The following is a 17,173-nucleotide window of genomic DNA, read 5'->3' on the forward strand; positions in this document are numbered from 1 at the left end:
AAGGATCTTTGTTACTCTGGTCCTGTTTATCTTCGGGACTCGATTGTCGACCTAAAATCTCCATTTGATCAGCTCATCAAGTTGAATAAATCATAAGTAATTAATCCAATATACATTGCACACGTGTTATTCTTTTGTATTTTTCACGCTTATTATGTTTTATGGTGCATTAATCGTTTGTTATTCGTACGGGTTTACAAACCTAGCTTCAAGTATAATGAAGTAAATGCAAACAATACAATTGCCAGCCAGGATTTTTGTTGCATCTGCAATGTTAGTAGCACTCTGGAGAATTCACTACTCTGGAAACAATTTTTGTATCAAAGAAGTACTTATATTACAAATTAGCCTAAAAAACTTAGCATTAAAATTAATGGCTTGTGAGTGCCTGCGCACCGTTAGTGTCTCCTCAGTTCATCAGTTTAGGTCCCAATCTAGGTCTCCTAACTTATGAAAGTGTTTTGGTTCATATAAACAAATGTTGGCAACTAAACGTATTCTGATGTACATTTTTCGCATCCTAAGTTCGAAGAATGTGTTGACTATTTTTGGTTTGGTTAAAGTAGCACACAGTTTCATTGTGGATTTGTTGTATGGTAAAATAAGTTTTATTTTTCTGAACAAATATAAACAACACTGACCTTTATTTGGTGATCAGTTGTTAGATTGAATCATTTTATTAAACAAAGCTTTCAGGTTTTAAAAAATCTCAGTTCCTTCCGTAAAACACGAAAAGTTATTGATTTAGATGCAAAACTCTTTATCATGCAGGTACACATGAAAGTCAACATGTCTTCCATATGGTGAGTCATTCGAAAACAGTGGAATTGTCTCATGAATCAATATCTTCATTATGACCAGTATACCTTTCCATCTTCTCAAGAAGTTGAAGTAAGAGAGTTTGTCTTGTTTTGTATCCGTCAACTATTTTTTATCTTCGAATAGGTTCAGTTAGATATTCTTAATAAAACATCTACACAGATTAATGATTTAGAAAGACGTTTGGAAGTAAGTGGAATACTCGTTTTATTAATTCATGCATATTTTCATTTAGATTTCTCGTGATGTTTATCGTAAAGTTTTATCAGATCAGTCAGATAAATTGCAGAAATTAAGTAAAAAACTTGGTAAATGTGTATTACGTACTCGACCATACAATGAATTGAAACAAAAGCAAATATACTATCATAAAGAAATTCAACTGGCTGCTTTGAAGTATGAAAATGCCATATCGACTTTAAATGAAGCTCGTAACACTCTGGCTAAGTTGGAAGCATGTGTTTCAGATTCTGGTGTTAGAGATCCAAACACATTGGAGTCTCTAAACCGAAGTATTACGAATGTGAGCCTCTTTCATTTTTACTGTGGTATAATTTTGTTATTTTATTCAAACGGCTTAAACTATACGGAAAGGATATGTGTGATAAAATTGAAATGAGATGTGAATTATCTCAAGATTTCTGTGCTGTTTTTCTTATAAGTATTTTATATACCGAAAAAGAAGAGAGGCATGCAAATTTTCCAACAAGGTGAAACATTTTAAATTGAATGTGTTTGTTCGAAAGTAACAAACCAGTTTTATTCAGTTGCACTATGGAGACACAAATATTTAATAAGACTGTCAAAGTGTAATTTACCGAGGTTCGCATAGTTGTGCCATCAGTAGTGTCTTATTTATTATTATTATTATTATTTATTTAAACATACATATAGGTACAACGGGGCACCAGATATATATGCGCCACACAAAAATTTGTCTTTTCATTTCAATTGTGTGAGGGCTATGATACTGCACGGGTGTCCAGACCAAAGCAGGTGGTTTTCTTACAAGGCCACATCGCGAGGCTTTGACCTAAAAATCTGACCCACAAGACAGTGGAGCATCGTGAGGAGATGCAGTCCCATGGTAGCCGGTGACCAACACTAGGTTCATACACCATTTGTTCCTTCAGGGTAGTGAAGCCCATGTGCGCCACTAATTTGGAATTAGAGATTTCCAAATCCCCTGGGTTGATTCACCGGCCGGGTTAAAGCGCCAGACATTCGCTTTTCTTCCTTTCAATTTCGTAAACAACTCCCTCTTCACGAGAAGGCAGTGAGTAGGACTTCCTTGGCTGAGGCCATGCTAGAGCATTTTGAAGAGGGCACTAAATACATATGCGCCACACAATAACAATAAGGCCAGTATTAGTTATCATTGATTTGTGTGAGGGCTGTAATACTGTCTGTGGGTTCAGACCGAAACAGTGGTTTTCTTAGGAAACCACACCCCAAGCCTTTGACCGAAAGATCTAATCCATAAGGCAGTGGAGCAACTTTAGAAGATGAAGTCCTATAGTAGCCGGTGATAAAAAATAAGCTTATAATCCATTTGTTACATAAGAGTCCTGGAGCTCATATAGACTATTGGTTTGAAATAAAGGTTTTCCGATTCCCTTAGGTGAATTCTCTTCTACAATCAGCGCAGTTGAAGCACCGGACATTCGCTTTTCTTCCTCTCAATTTCGTAAACGATAGTCCCGTCGCGACAAGGCATTGAGTAGGACTTCCCTGTCAGTGGCTGTATACGTGTGGCCATGTGAGAGCATTTCAGGAGGGAGCAAAATTTCCCCACCCTCGACCTTATCAGGGCATTTCGGGGCAGCGTGCACCTCAGTGGTTGAAAGTTCAGGGCTTCAACCACCAATAGTTCTGTCTATTCTACGGCATTTGTTTCCATAGTAAGCTTTTCTGGTAACTGTTTAGAGACACGAAAATGGCCCTGTTCTACTTCGGTTTCGAGGTTGTGGGGATTTGTAGCTCAGGAGGATGATTTTGTAAAAAAATATCAGAGGTTACATAAACACACTTAGCTGATCAGTACAGTACCAAGTTAAAAATTAGTTAGATTTAAATAGACTGACGTCTGGAACTACTCTGTAAAACCATTGGGTGCTGTTTATAGCCGTACCAGGAGCCACCGATAGCCTAATTCAGTCCTCTTGACATAATCGTAATTTTTGGTGTGGACAGCGAAGCAGTCGCAGTGGTGTAGAAATATTATCTTCGCTGGAAATTTATTCACGTTACTACATAATATATCACATTTACTAAGTTCACTCGTCCCATTCCAACTGGACTTGTTATATTTGTTTTTTTTCACTACTGCTAATACAATTTCAGCTCTCTTACTAACCGTGTAGATCCTCTCTTCTATTGAAATGTTATGAATCGGGATCTAACTATGTTAATGTCTAACTCCAACCAAACCTCAGTGGTTTAGAGTTTAAGCGTTCGCGTGCGATAACGAAGGTACTGAGTTCAAATCCCACTCTCAGGATCGTGGATGTGCACTGTTAAGGAGTCCAATGCTGGGACGAAACGGCCGTCCAGTGCGTTCAGGTTTTCAATTGTGGTTTAACATTGATCGATTCATGATCTCAATCAAATCTGTGATTTGATTTTATATTTTTGGAAACCTAGTAGAACGCATTGTTTATGGGTCGCCGGGTTCAATAATATACTAGCACAAAAAAACACCGCTATAAAGGGGCTGTAAATGTAGGATGTCATGTACTTACACCACACTTCCTCGTTTTTAATTAGACTGCCTTCCCACAGCTTTCTAATCACCCATTCCCAATTTTTTGCAAATGAATTATGATTTAGTCCCTTTTATTGACCCATCTGTATGTTACACTAAACAACCACTTGATATAATTCACACTTATCAAGTACAACCTTATTTACTTGACTTTTAACTATACTCAGAGATAACTAAGATTCGAGCCTGGAATAGACTGGTTAAAAGTTGATTGCCTTAACTAATAGTCCATCGTTTGACATCCTCTCGTTTATAAATGCCTAGTTATTCACCTTTATTATTAAATCTTCTCGTTTTTTGTCTTTTATTTCTACCGTTTAGTTTAACAATGCTAATAAATCATTAAATGATGCTAAATTAGAACATGAAAAATTAATGGAAATTTATGCTGCAAATGAACAATCCCTTCGTTGTTTAGAGAAACGTCTTCGTTTCGATATACAAAAAGCGAAGTGAGTTATCTTTTTAGATCTATTATACAACAAGTTTTTTTAGTAGGATCTTTTTTTGATGTTTAACACTAAACACTTGCATGAAAGCTACGAATCCCCAGGTTTTTTTACTGTCCTATTTTTCAATTTCTTCGTGAATGTTACATTTGTCACCTGAAAAACGTCAAGTAGTCTTTTCGAACTGTAAACCCGCTTTTATTAAGGATGTTATTACTAAACTATTTAGCCACCAAATGCCCTGGTACGGCTGACAGTGGGGAGAGTTTGCTCTCCCTCTCGAAATGCTCTCACATGACCACGCGTATATAGCCCCTGCCAGGGAAGTCCTACTCACTGCCTTCTCGCAATGTGGGTGTTGTTTACGAAATTGAGAGGACGAAAAGCGAATGTCTGGCGCTTTAACCGGGTTGGTGGACACGGAAAGTTCACATAGGGCAGTTGGAAAACTCTGATTCCAAACCAGTGGTGCACATGGGTCCCAGTATCCTGAGGAAACAAATGGCGTATGAATCAATCGTTGGTCACCGTCTACCATGGGACTGCATCTCCTCACTATGCTCCACTGCCTTGTGGGTTAGACCTTTAGGTCAAAGGCTCCGGTTGTGGCCCCCTAAGTAAACCTCCTGCTTCAATTTGGGCTTCTGCGCAGTATCCCAGCCCTCACAGAAATCAAATGAGATTTGTGCGGTGCATATTTATCTGGTGCTTCCTTATACCAATATTTATATGTTTGAATAAACAATAATTCGAATGACAGAAAAACCAAAAAGTTGTGTAGAGAATAAATCGAGGTAATTCTCAGGTCGTTTACAATAAAAAAAGAATTGACTCAGGAAAAGTGGTTCAAAATTATGATAGAGTAGGTTTTTAATAATAACCTGAAGGGCATGAACTGATAATACACCAAGTGGTAAATTATATGGTTAGTAACTCCTGTGTACCTTACATCTCAATAGCCCACAAAAACCGTTGGACACCAGGAAACATTGGACAACTGTTTCGTCCTAGTCTTGAGCTCTTTATCGATGCACATCCCCAACTCCACCAAGCATTGGTGTATCTCTTTTGAAAACTTTAGCTGGCACTGATAGAAGTGTGTTACTTCTGTATCTGTCACGCTTTCTACGTGTGGAAAATGTTTTCACTAGCTTCAATGTCTGACTTCAGCTCTTCAGCTGGTATATTGCCAGGTCCAACTGATTTCCCACTCTTGATTTATCTGATGGTCATCCTTGTTTCTTCAATCATTCGTGGAGTGATATCTATTGGAAGGTCTGTGTGTTCTGTTTCGATGTCCGGTGGTTTCAGTGGGTGTACTTTGTTCAAACGTTCCTCAAAGTGTTCTGTTCTTCAGTTCTTGAATCCTAGTGATTGGCTTGTCTTATTTGTCCTCGACCAGTCTCTGGTTTATTATATTTTCCTGTCAATTTCTTCGTCCTATAAAATGTTTGTGTTATAATTGTATTTTTGCTTATAAACGACTCAGCTATTCCTATTGCTTAGTATTCTTATACGATGACACTCGACAAGACCCCAAAATCAGAACACGTTGAACAGGAATGAAATTGTATTCAAAATAATAATGATAAGTGAACAGCAATCACTGATTTGAATAACGTTCATATATTTATAGTATATACATAAGAAGCTTCTAGACTTTTCTCCAATAATATGCCCGGGCTGATCGGTTTAGAATTAGCCAATCAGCGCGCACCATCACGGTCATGCATGAAACATGCTTTAATCCAATCTATGTCCCGCTAACAGTTTGTCTGGTATTTCCTTCTCTTTCAGCTTTTTCCGCCGTCGTTGCTAGTTCTCCCATGTATTTCTGTTTGTCGGCTTTAATGCTCCTCTTTACTTGCTTGTTTGCTTCTGCATAGTGTGCTTGTGCCTCGACTTTCTCTGCTCGTGTTCGACTGTTGTTGATTGCTGTTATCTCGTTCTTCCTTTCTTCAATCTTATCCAGGGTTTCCATAGAAATCCATCAGTTATGATGATGCTTCTTGCGACGCAGATCCTCCTGACACGTTGAAGTTAATGCCTCTTTGATCCCTTTTCAGTTGTTCTCCAGAATGGCTTCTTTTTTCAGTAGATCCTGTAGAGCTGGGAACCTGTTGTTGAGAGTTATCTTGAATTGGTTGAGTTTGTTAGTATCTCGAAGTAAGGCTGTATTGAACCTTTGTAATGCTGTATCCCCAGTTGTCCAGTGTTTCTTTAGCTTCAGTTTCATCTTGGCAACAACAGTCAGGTGGTGATCTGAAGCTATGTCAGCTCCTCTCCTGGTTCTCACATCTTCCACTACCCTTCTGAATTCTTATTGATACAAATATGGTGTTATCCGGTGAGACCCATGTAGCTTTGTGTATGTGTTTGTGTGGGAATATTGTGCCGCCTTTAACCAATTTGTTGAATGCACATAGGTTTGCAAATCTCTCCCCATTTTCCTTCTTTTCTCCTAGCCCATGATATCTTTATAACTGGTGTTGTCCATTCCGACCTTGGCGTTTAGGTGTCCCATTAGGATGGTGGGGTCCTTTCTTGGGCATTTCGCTATGACTGGTTGTAGTCTCTCATGGAACTCATCTTTGTTGTCGTCGTTGCTATCATCGGTGGGTGCATAACACTAGATAACATTCATTGTGATTCCCTCCTTTTTTGTTTTGAAAGATGCTTTGGTGATTCTGTATGCATGAAATTCCCATCCTATAAGTACTTTACGTGCTTCTTTGAACAGCATCAGGACCACACCGTGAATCTGTGGAGCACATTTTCTTCTTCGTGACCAGAGTACAACAGCACCTCTCCCTAATCTATCCTTTTCAGTCCAGCTTGAATCCAATGGGTTTTGCTGAATCTCAGCACCGTCAAGTTGTATTTCCTCATTTCCGTTGCTATGTGATTGGTCTCCCGGTCTCCCACATTTTATGGACATTAAATGTACCTATGGTTGTTATAAGGACCATCGACCTCGTGACTTTCGAAGAACCTCGCCTTTCACCATGAAGCGTCATAATCCTTGTAAATTAAGATCCTTCATCTCCCAGTACGGCATAAATGTTTTACATTGTTGATTCTGATTAGCGTTTGTTTAGCAGGTTTTTTTTTATGGGATGGGGTTTCAGAATCTATGACCAACCGTTCTCTTTTACCCGGTCTTGAGACTGGCAGTAACCCTAGAAGAACTATAGGCGAAGTTAATGACTAACTACATGAATTATAAAAGTCAAACGATAATTTCTGCTTTTTAAAGCCAACAAAAATTGCTACTATTTATTTAATTATTTAAACACATAAATATTAGTACAAGGAAGCACCAGATACATATACGCCACACAAATCTCATTTGATTTTTGTGAGGGCTGTGATAATGCCCAGGTGCCCAAACTGAAGCAGGTAAAGTGGCTACCGCCTTCGTGAGGGGTGGTTTAAACAGATATGATGGTTCTTCTTTTTCGTAAGAATTCGGTCAGAGGGTGAAGAATCATAATATCTTAATCCTAACAGTGTATGAAATCACTAATCGATATTTCTGATCAGTTTCAACTGAGATTAATTTATGACATGATTATTCTCCTCTCTCTTTATTTATTATTTCTCTAGGCCTTACTACACTATGTATGATCATTTCATGTTGAAAATGGAGGTTAGTTCCCAGTTAGTCATTGTGTAAATTTGTTCACTTCAATTGAATTCATTATATCTTCTTAACTAAATTTATTTATTTTTGTATCATCAGTCATGCATTAAAATTACTCCTGATATTGTAAATGTAGTTGTACAGTTGTTATTTTCACTGATAAATTTCATCAGTTTTAAAATGCTCTGGTGCAGCCGAGGTTAGGTAGATTTTGCTCTCCCTTTCGAAATGCTCTCACATGGCCATGTGTATATAATCACTGACAGGGGAGTCCTACTCATTGCCTTATTGTGGAGAGGTTGATGTAGAGGAGGATCCACCTAAGAGAATCGGAAAGCGCTTATTCCAAACCAATGGTGCACATGGGCTCCAGTATTCTAAAGGAACAGATGGCGTGTGAGCCTGTTTTTCGTCATCGTCTACTATAGGACTTCATCTTCTAAAGTTGTTCCACTGCCTTTATGGGTTAGACCTTTCGGTCAAAGGCTCATGGAGTAGCGCTCTAAGAAAACCACCTGCTTTGGTCTGGGTACCCGGGCAGCTCTTCCTACGAACCAAATTCTTTCTTTCTTGCACTATATCCTTATATGGAATCTTTCTTTTATATATTACTACCATTGATGTTTATCTTGTTGTGCTAATGAGGTATAGTAACTTGGACCGATACATATATGTGTCTGATACTACGTTGTAGCTGACTGACTCGTCTTTTATCAGATTGGGTACTATGGTGTTAAAATTTCTTGTTTTGATCATACTAAATCCTTTTATTAGTCCATAAAACACTATCCTAAACTTAACTATGTATCAATATTTTCTTAATACAAAAAAGCAATTTCATAGAATGTTTCGGTAAGATAGTTTGCAGTGTACGGTGTATACATATATATGTATGTGTTAAAGCTAACTGTTATTAAAACTATTCATTCTCTCACATTATTCACACATCCTACTATTCATATCATCATTTCATTGGTTTGTGTTTTGTGTTTTTTTGTTCCTTTTTTTTGCTTTTTATCCCTAATAAGTTTCTATGGAACTTATTGATTGTTCCCTTCATTATTTTGTGGATAGAAATCATGCTGGAAACTATAGTTCTTATTTTGTTTTATTAAAGTTATGTAATATGAAATATACACACTATTACATGATTAAATTCAACTTAGTATTGTTTGTTTGAATCTTTCCATTGATGTTTAGGACTGCAATTGCTCAGTCTTAAACAAATAATACTAATTGAATTTAAACTTCACCCCCCATTGCACAAGCAAGTGGCTATCAGGACTCAGTAGCTGAATGAATAACGGGATGGTGTTTGAAGCGAAAGGTACTGGGTTCAAGTCCCAGAGTGAACATCAACTCTGAGATGCAGTTACATTCAGTTGACGAGTCTCAAATAGGACGAAACGCGCATCAAACTTGATTCCACTGCTAGCCACTATCCATCTTTGCTTACAATATTACATGATTGTTATGTGATGTGGGCTACTTATATCCGCATAAGTAGTATACAACAATAGTTAGGAATAGAATGGATTTCAGTAAAAGATCGAGAATGAAAGAACGGAAATTGAAAGCGATTGGTTTGAAAATGCAGGAACAATGAAATCTGAGACAATTGACTGATATTTTGCAAATGAAGTATTTACTGCATGATTCTCAGATTTTACTGAGACGTTCTGTAATTTTGAATTCAAGTACATTCGATTGTCCCCACTAGTGTTCTTATTCACTAAAGTTATGATAACAAATAAATTTCTACTAATAACTGAACTTTAATTTTTGAATATCTATCAGTGGGTGAAAAGTTAGATTATCGTTTGAGTTGACTGTATTTCAATGACTAGTTAGGGATCTGGACGTTAGTTTTACTGCCTTTGGAATTCTAAAATACTGGTTTAAATTATCAATATGTATAACTATAGATGTAATCCATGTCAACATGTACATAGTGTGTAATTTTGTCAATTGTGATGTTTTCTGATTCGACTGTCCACTAAAAGAGGTACGACCGAAAGTGGGGAGAGCCCACCCTTTCTCTCTCTCACATGGCCATGCGTATACGCCTCTGTCAGGGAAGTCCCACTCACTGCCTTCTCACAGTGGCGGGGGTGTTGTTTATGAAATTGAGAAAACGAAAAGCGAATGTCCGGCGCTTTAACCGGGCCGGTGAGTCCACCCAGGGGATTCGGAAAACCCTAATTCCAAACCAGTGGCACACATGGTCTTCAGTACCCTGAAGGAACAAATAGCTTATGAACGTAGTGTTGGTCACTGGCTACCACGAGACTGCATCTCCTCACGATGCTCCACTGCCTTGTGGGTTAGACCTTTAGGTTAAAGTCTTGGGGTGTGGCCCCTTAAGAAATCCACCTGCTTTGGTCTGGGCACCCGTGCAGTATCATTGCTTTCACACAATTGAAGTGAAAAGACAACTTTTTATGTGGCGCATGTATAACTGGTGTCTCCTGGTACCAATATTTATGTATTCAAGTAAGAATAAATAAACGACTGTAGTAAAGGTTTTAACAGGTAGATAGATAGCATCTGAGTTCGGGGCATAAAATCATAATTACCCAATATATACTTTATGCTATTCATTTTTATGTTTAATCCTGTGTTAGACTATGCTCTGTAAGGTGTAATAATTTGCTATGTTTACTTTTTTTTAAAGATTATTTTGTTGTTGTAAATCTCAATTGTTTTTGGGAATACACAGTTAAGTATAGTTTTGTTTATTGAAACTTGATTTAATACAATCTGGTTAATGTTGAAAATGTTTGAATTCAGTTATGTACCAATCTGTGTCTATTCGTAATTAGCTGCTTGATATAGCTTAGGGGAAGTCCTACTCACTGCCTTCTCGTACCACGGGTGTTGTTTACGAAATTGAGAGGATAAAAAGCGAATGTCCGGCGGTTTAACCGTGTCGGTGGACACGGAGGGTCCACCTAGGGTAATTGGAAAACCCTGATTCCAAATCAGTGGTACACATGGGCTTCAGTACTCTGAAGGAAAAAATGGCGTATGAACGTAGTGTTGGTCACCATGGGACTGCATCTCCTTACGATGCTCCACTGCCTTGTGGACTAGACCTTTAAGTCAAAGGCTCCGGGTGTGGCCCCGTAAGAATAGAACCTGTTTGAGTTTGGGCACCTGTGCAGTATCACAGCCCTCACACAAATCAAATGAGATTTGTGCGTCGCATATATATCTGGTGTTCCTTTGTACCAATATTTATGTGTTTAAATATATAGACAACCTCCGGTCGGTTGACGATTAGATAAATCTCAGCATGAATTCATAACTCAACTGAATTTATGTAAGTTATGTTATGTTATATATGATGAAGTTGCTATGTTCTTTTTTGGTTGCTTAAAAGGAAATAATCCATTCATAAGTTTACTCTGCGGTTATAAACTATATTCTTTATAAGTAAATAATGTGTATAGATTGCTGTAAATCTAAATATAGCCTCTGTATCATGAACTTATAAGCACAATTTAGTTTGATTTGTATAAAACGCTAATGTAAAATTCCATCGTAGGCCAATTTCATCAGTTTCAATCGTTTTTGTCTAGTTTTGAATGAGTTTTTAGAATCCTTCACAAATTTTATTCAAATCAATTAATATAGTTGTAATGATAGGGAGCTTTGTTATATCTAGAGCTTTGATTTTTACTATGCCGCGTACTACTAGACTACTTGAACGATCGAACCCACAGCGTCGCAAGAGAGAAGACAGAAGACTAGTAAGTAGGAATTTTATTCCCCAAAACAGTGTCAAAATATAGTACAGAAATCTCATGTATTTATAGTTATTGGCTGAATGTAAATCATTATATCGGACAGCCAATAGACACATAGGGGGTCATTCTTATTCATCCAATAGGGTAGGGGAGCTACACGTTGACATTCTGGAATATTCCTCTATCGGTGATTGAATGGAATGTCTTCAGCTCCTTCTGGACTTCTTGAGGCTTCCTAGAGTTTGCCAACGAGCCATCCTTACAAGATTTATACATAGTTGGAATAATAACAATAATATTTGATATTCTAAAGAAATATGTATATAACGTTTCATCTTTACGGTGCCCCTAGGATAAGAAAGTAACAATATATAATATTCAACAAAGAAATAGCACACATTCAAGAGATTAATTATGAAGTACAAAAAGTTACAAGTAAACAATTGTTATAAAAGAAACATATCTTCATCAGTATGGGGTTGTGAAGATCATTAACAGATCAATGTTGGACCACTACTGAAAACCTGGAAGCATTGGACTGCCATTTCGTCCTATTGTGGGACTCCATGAGGTATTTCCTGGAGTTCCAGTGAGAAGCAGTAACCAATGGAGTTCAACCAGATCTGTTGGGAGATATCAACTCACTGAAGACATTGGTGAATGGTTGCTCAATTTCATGGATTGGTTGAAGTTAAACATCAACACCGTTGGATGCTGGCTCAGTAGTCTATCGGTTAAGTGCTCCGGCACGAGACCGGTAGGTCCTGGGTTCGAGTCTTGCGAGGCGAGATCTTGGATGCGCACTGCTGAGGAGTCCCACAATAAGACGAAACGACCGTCCAGTGCTTCCAGGTCTTCCATGGTGGTCTAGCTTCAATTGACTCATGATCTCAACTATATAAAATTACTAAAATCTCCACAAAACCCACTTTTGATAAAAAGAAAAATTTCTTATCTTCACTAAAACATTCTTGTAACCGTCGCAGAACGATTCTATTATGGCACCAAATTGTTTTTTGTTTTTTGTTCTGTCTTAAAAAGGCATTAAATATTTTGGGGAGGGGTTTTTGTTGTGTTTCATTCTCCTTTAGGTATATTATACATCATGTCGATCTACAAATTTCTTTGCGGTTACATTTTTCTTTGAGTTTACATTAACGTTGATTTTTTTTCTTTTTTTTTCTGGTGTACTGGTGTAACAATTAAATTAATGACAGTTAAGTGCTGAAATTCTAACTTAATCACCATATTAAATGGTGTCTATATATATATGATGTTCCGTTTGCCAAACCATTATTTTGTCTACTGGAATGTGTAATTTTGACTGGAGTATAAGTAAATTACAAAATAGCTAATTATGTCTAGACTGGGATATGATATCAGTTCATGCTATATCCAACATTATTTAGTTTAAATGATATGGTGTAGTAGTTTTTTTTTTGATGTAGGTTTGTTCTCTGAGCTGCATGGTTTGGTCATGGAGCTTTCATCACCCTTCTGAACGACATCATCAGCACAAATTTCGGGCTCAGAGAATAAACCTACATCAAAATCACCCACCTGAGCTACAAATCTTCTCCATCATGGTGTAGTAGTCTTAACCTCAGAACGACACTTTAAAACCTGTTGTCATTTGAAGTACTAATAGATATTATGTGTTAAAGTCATCCATTACGCAATTCTTATATCACCCTTTCAATCACACATTTCCGCTTACTTGTTTCTGTTAAATTATATAAACTCTCCAAATTCTATCCAATGATTACGTAATTCATCTTATTTGTTTTTAATTCCATGAATCCATTTATTACCTCTAAAATTATCATACGATTTATCTTGTCTGTCTTTAAGACTCCATTCAACTATTACATCACCCACCCTTTATGCTTCCTTGATTCTAACATCTAATAACCTCTGAATTCATAAAGGGAACTAATTGTATGAAATCATTAGTCAGAATTGTAATTCCAAATTTTTCTTCATGTTGCATCTACTATTTCTTCTATAATCTAGTATTTTAGACTGGAGCTATTTGCACGTCTGGCTAGCACTGTTAAAATTGAACTGATGCAAGGTAAACTGTCATTGACCGATTGTGCCTACACATTTCTCTATCCCTTTCCTTGAGTCGAAGAGGGAATTCGGCATCAAAATACATGCAGTAATATACTTGAAATGACTGACTACATAAAACATCAAATGAAAAATCATATTTTAAACACAATCATATCATAATTGGTAGAGGGTTTAGCAAATAATAGATAGCTGATTAATAATACTAAAAGAATAGTAAAACATACAGTAATGGTTGATAGGTCTACTGAAGAATATCATAGATGTGAATTCAAGTCATTTACCAGGATTATATGCCCACTTTGCACGAAATCCAGTATGCACTAATCAGTTGATCAAAATAGCATAATGTATGGTGTTGTTTGAATCTGAGATTTATGAAGTGAAAGTTGGTCATTGAAGCTGTAGACTTCCGTTGAATAAACTGTTTCACTCTGCGTCCAGCCAGATGGATTTTACTGGCTACCCCTGTAGTAAGTTGGGAAAATGGTTCAAAGAGCGCATAAGCTAATTTGTGGTGAATTTAAACTTCACCACATTGCACAAACAAGTGGTTATCAGGACCCAGTAGCTGAGTGGATAATGCGATGGCGTTTGAAGGGAAAGTTACTGGGTTCAAATCCCAGAGTGAACATCAACTCTGAGATGCAGGTACATCCAACTGACGAGCCCCAAATAGGACGAAACGCCCGTCAAACTGGGTTCCACTGCTAGTGACTATCCATCTTTACTTATAATTCGCAAAGTGATTCATATCAATTGTATTCAGTATCATTGTATATATAAAAAACCTTGTCAATCATTTTTATAATTATTGATTCTTCATAAATTTCATTTACTATTTGAACACTTCATATCATCACTTACACCTACCTATTTGTCTGCGTACCTGTCTACTAACCTACCTATTTAATGTAAAAATTAGGTTGAATAAAATTTTGGCTAATAGTTAATTTTGTTATTAACTAGGATGAAACTGCCGTGCAGTTCTTCCAGGTTTTCCGTGGTGGTCTATCTTCAATTGACTCATGATTTTGCATTTTCTCACGATGCTCCACTGCCTTGTGGATCAAACCTTTAGGTCAAAGGCTCCGGGTTTGACCCCTTAGCACAACCACTTGCTTCAGTTTGGGCAGTATCACAGCCCTCACACAAGTCAAATGAGATTTGTGCGGTGCATATATATCTGGTGTCCCCCCCCTCATGATTTCAACTATTAAAATTACTAAAAATCTTCATAACCTCCCCCCCTTTCTGATATTTTTATCAATATATAGTTTATAATTTAATGTTTTGTTTATAATTTTATTAAGTTGACAACTATTAATTCTCATCTTTATTTTTCAATAGTTTATGGTAAGTTTAAACAAAGTTTACGCTCACGTACGTACGTACGTACGCACGCACGCACATAGTACGAATGCGCTGCACATATTCATATTGACCTTAGTGTAAATTATTTCATCTGTTAGATAAGAAAAAAAGGTTGATTATTATGGTTATTTGAATTGAACATATTTTTATATTTGTCAACTGGTCATATATAGATATTTCTCTCTCTCTGTTTCTCTGTCTCTGTTTCTCTCTTGTTTACTATATAAATATACACGTATAATATGATGATTTGTCTTCGAAACAAAAAAAAACAAACTAACGTAGATCAATATAGATTGACGTTCGAGATTGTATTATCATTAGACCTGAACTTGTTTTTACTGATTTATGTATGGTGTATTCATTATTTTGTTACTCTATTCAATCAACTTATTGTTGATGAGATTATAATTTATGGACGACTTTTAAACGACGTTAGACTAACGTTGAGAATATCCATGTAATCACTAGGACCAAATGAAGGTTATAAACTAGTGTGAGGAATTAGAGTTATGATCTATAGTTGATAGTTAAGGTTATGAATTAGATTAGCCCCCCCCTAAATGCCCTGGTACCATGGAGAGTGGGTAGACTTAACTCTCCCTCTGAAAATGCTCTTAAATGGCCACGTGCATACAACCATTGCCAAGGAAGTCATACTCACTGCCATGTTGCGGCCGCAGTGTTGTTTATGAAATTGAGAGGACGAAAAGTGAATATCGGGTTAATGGATACGAAGGGTTCACTGAAGGAAGTTGGAAAACCCTGATTACAAACCAATGGTTTATATGCTCTCCAAGTTTCTTATGTAACAAATGGAGTATGAGATTATTTTTAGTGACCGGCTACCATAAGGCTTCATCTTCTAAAATTGCTTCACTACCTTATGGATTAGATCTTTCGGTCAAAAGCTTGGGGTATGGTCTCTTAATAAAACCACCTGTTTCGGTTTGGACACATAGATAGTATCCCAGCCCTCAAACAAGTCGAGTGATTTATATGGCTCATATCTATTTGGTCCCTCCTTGTATCAATGTGTATGTGTTTAAATAAATAAATTATGAATTAGATTTAGGGTTTTCATCAGCTATAATGCCAAGACTCTATTTAGCCAAATGGATGAATGAATTTCGCGCCAAAATCAAAGACCTGTTACCCTAGTCTCATCGTATTGGTTTTCATATATATATATATATATATCAAAATCTGGATTTATATGGTTCACTGTCATAATTAAAAATGTCATGAACGTCTTACTAAGAATGATAGGATTAATAGTCGGTGTTTGTATTTGTTGATGAATATTCGTATTTAGATCGAGTATATATTCCTCGTGGTGCGGCTTATTAGCCATAAAATTGATGAGACCTCATTGGAGAACTCTTTTTTCTTTTCTGGCAAGAAGACTCAGTTTCCGAGGTACATAGACCAAACGCTTGGATATTTTTAGTGGGGAAGTCGTTTGAAACCCTTGGGTTTTGGCGCGCGGGCATCTCACCTGGAATTAGTATATTGTATATACATACCGATTACAGGTTTTCACCCACGCATCTCATAGCATGCACACAAGCACACTACCTCAAGCTGGAACTTATACGTTACATACATACCAGAGACACATTAGCTTTCGCTCATGCACATAACATCCATGTGGGCATAAGTGCCGTTAAGAGAGGACCGATGGTCACCACTTCCTTCGTCTGTATTTGCTATACCTCTTTTCTTGGGTAGACCTGTTTTTTTAATAGGGCAGACCTTTTTCAACAGAGAGCAGACTTTGTATTCTAGCTCATCAAATCGATCCTAACGCGTATACTGCACAAGCCGTGACTCATATAGTTCACATATATAAGCATTCATAAATGTCATTCCTTTACGGTTTTAGTGTCTTAAAGTGTGGATCTTAGAGTAATTTCGGTTACGACATAGTAATGGGTCAGTCCATCGACCACCCGAGCTGGCTCATATGGTTTCTTCAATTATCCAGAAGCACCACGAGGAGGCCTTAGGTCATCGAAAATGTTTTCCTATTCATTTTATTTTTAAATATCTAATGAGATAAAATTCATTCCGTTCCGTTTATATGTATATCATATATATATTATTAAGTCATATTATCAATCGTCATAGTTTATATAATTACAAATACCATTTTATCATATGTTGACCTTCTGGAATATTTGTGTATTATGTTCATGCTTCAAATAAAAAAAGGGCATAGATACTTGTTTATATGAACTTTTGATCTTCCCTTCTTGATGACTAAGTTAATTGTACTTGATTATTGAATCTATTTATTAGG

The 17,173-nt window shown here is 37.0% G+C and overlaps 1 protein-coding gene across 1 annotated transcript in view; it reads left to right on the forward strand.

Annotated features, from left to right (window-relative positions):
- Positions 1-834: 834 nt before the first annotated feature.
- Smp_150670 (hypothetical protein) overlaps positions 835-17,173 on the forward strand; it is a gene marked incomplete at both ends in the record, with an annotated part of 56,270 nt that continues 39,931 nt past the window's right edge. The window contains 5 exon segments of the mRNA XM_018790663.1: positions 835-890; positions 1,055-1,112; positions 1,118-1,342; positions 3,905-4,035; positions 7,639-7,681. Coding sequence (XP_018646061.1) covers positions 835-890; positions 1,055-1,112; positions 1,118-1,342; positions 3,905-4,035; positions 7,639-7,681 — 513 coding nt within the window.

Source organism: Schistosoma mansoni (assembly GCF_000237925.1).
Source record: "Schistosoma mansoni, WGS project CABG00000000 data, supercontig 0041, strain Puerto Rico, whole genome shotgun sequence".
Classification (NCBI taxonomy): Eukaryota; Metazoa; Platyhelminthes; class Trematoda; order Strigeidida; family Schistosomatidae; genus Schistosoma; species Schistosoma mansoni.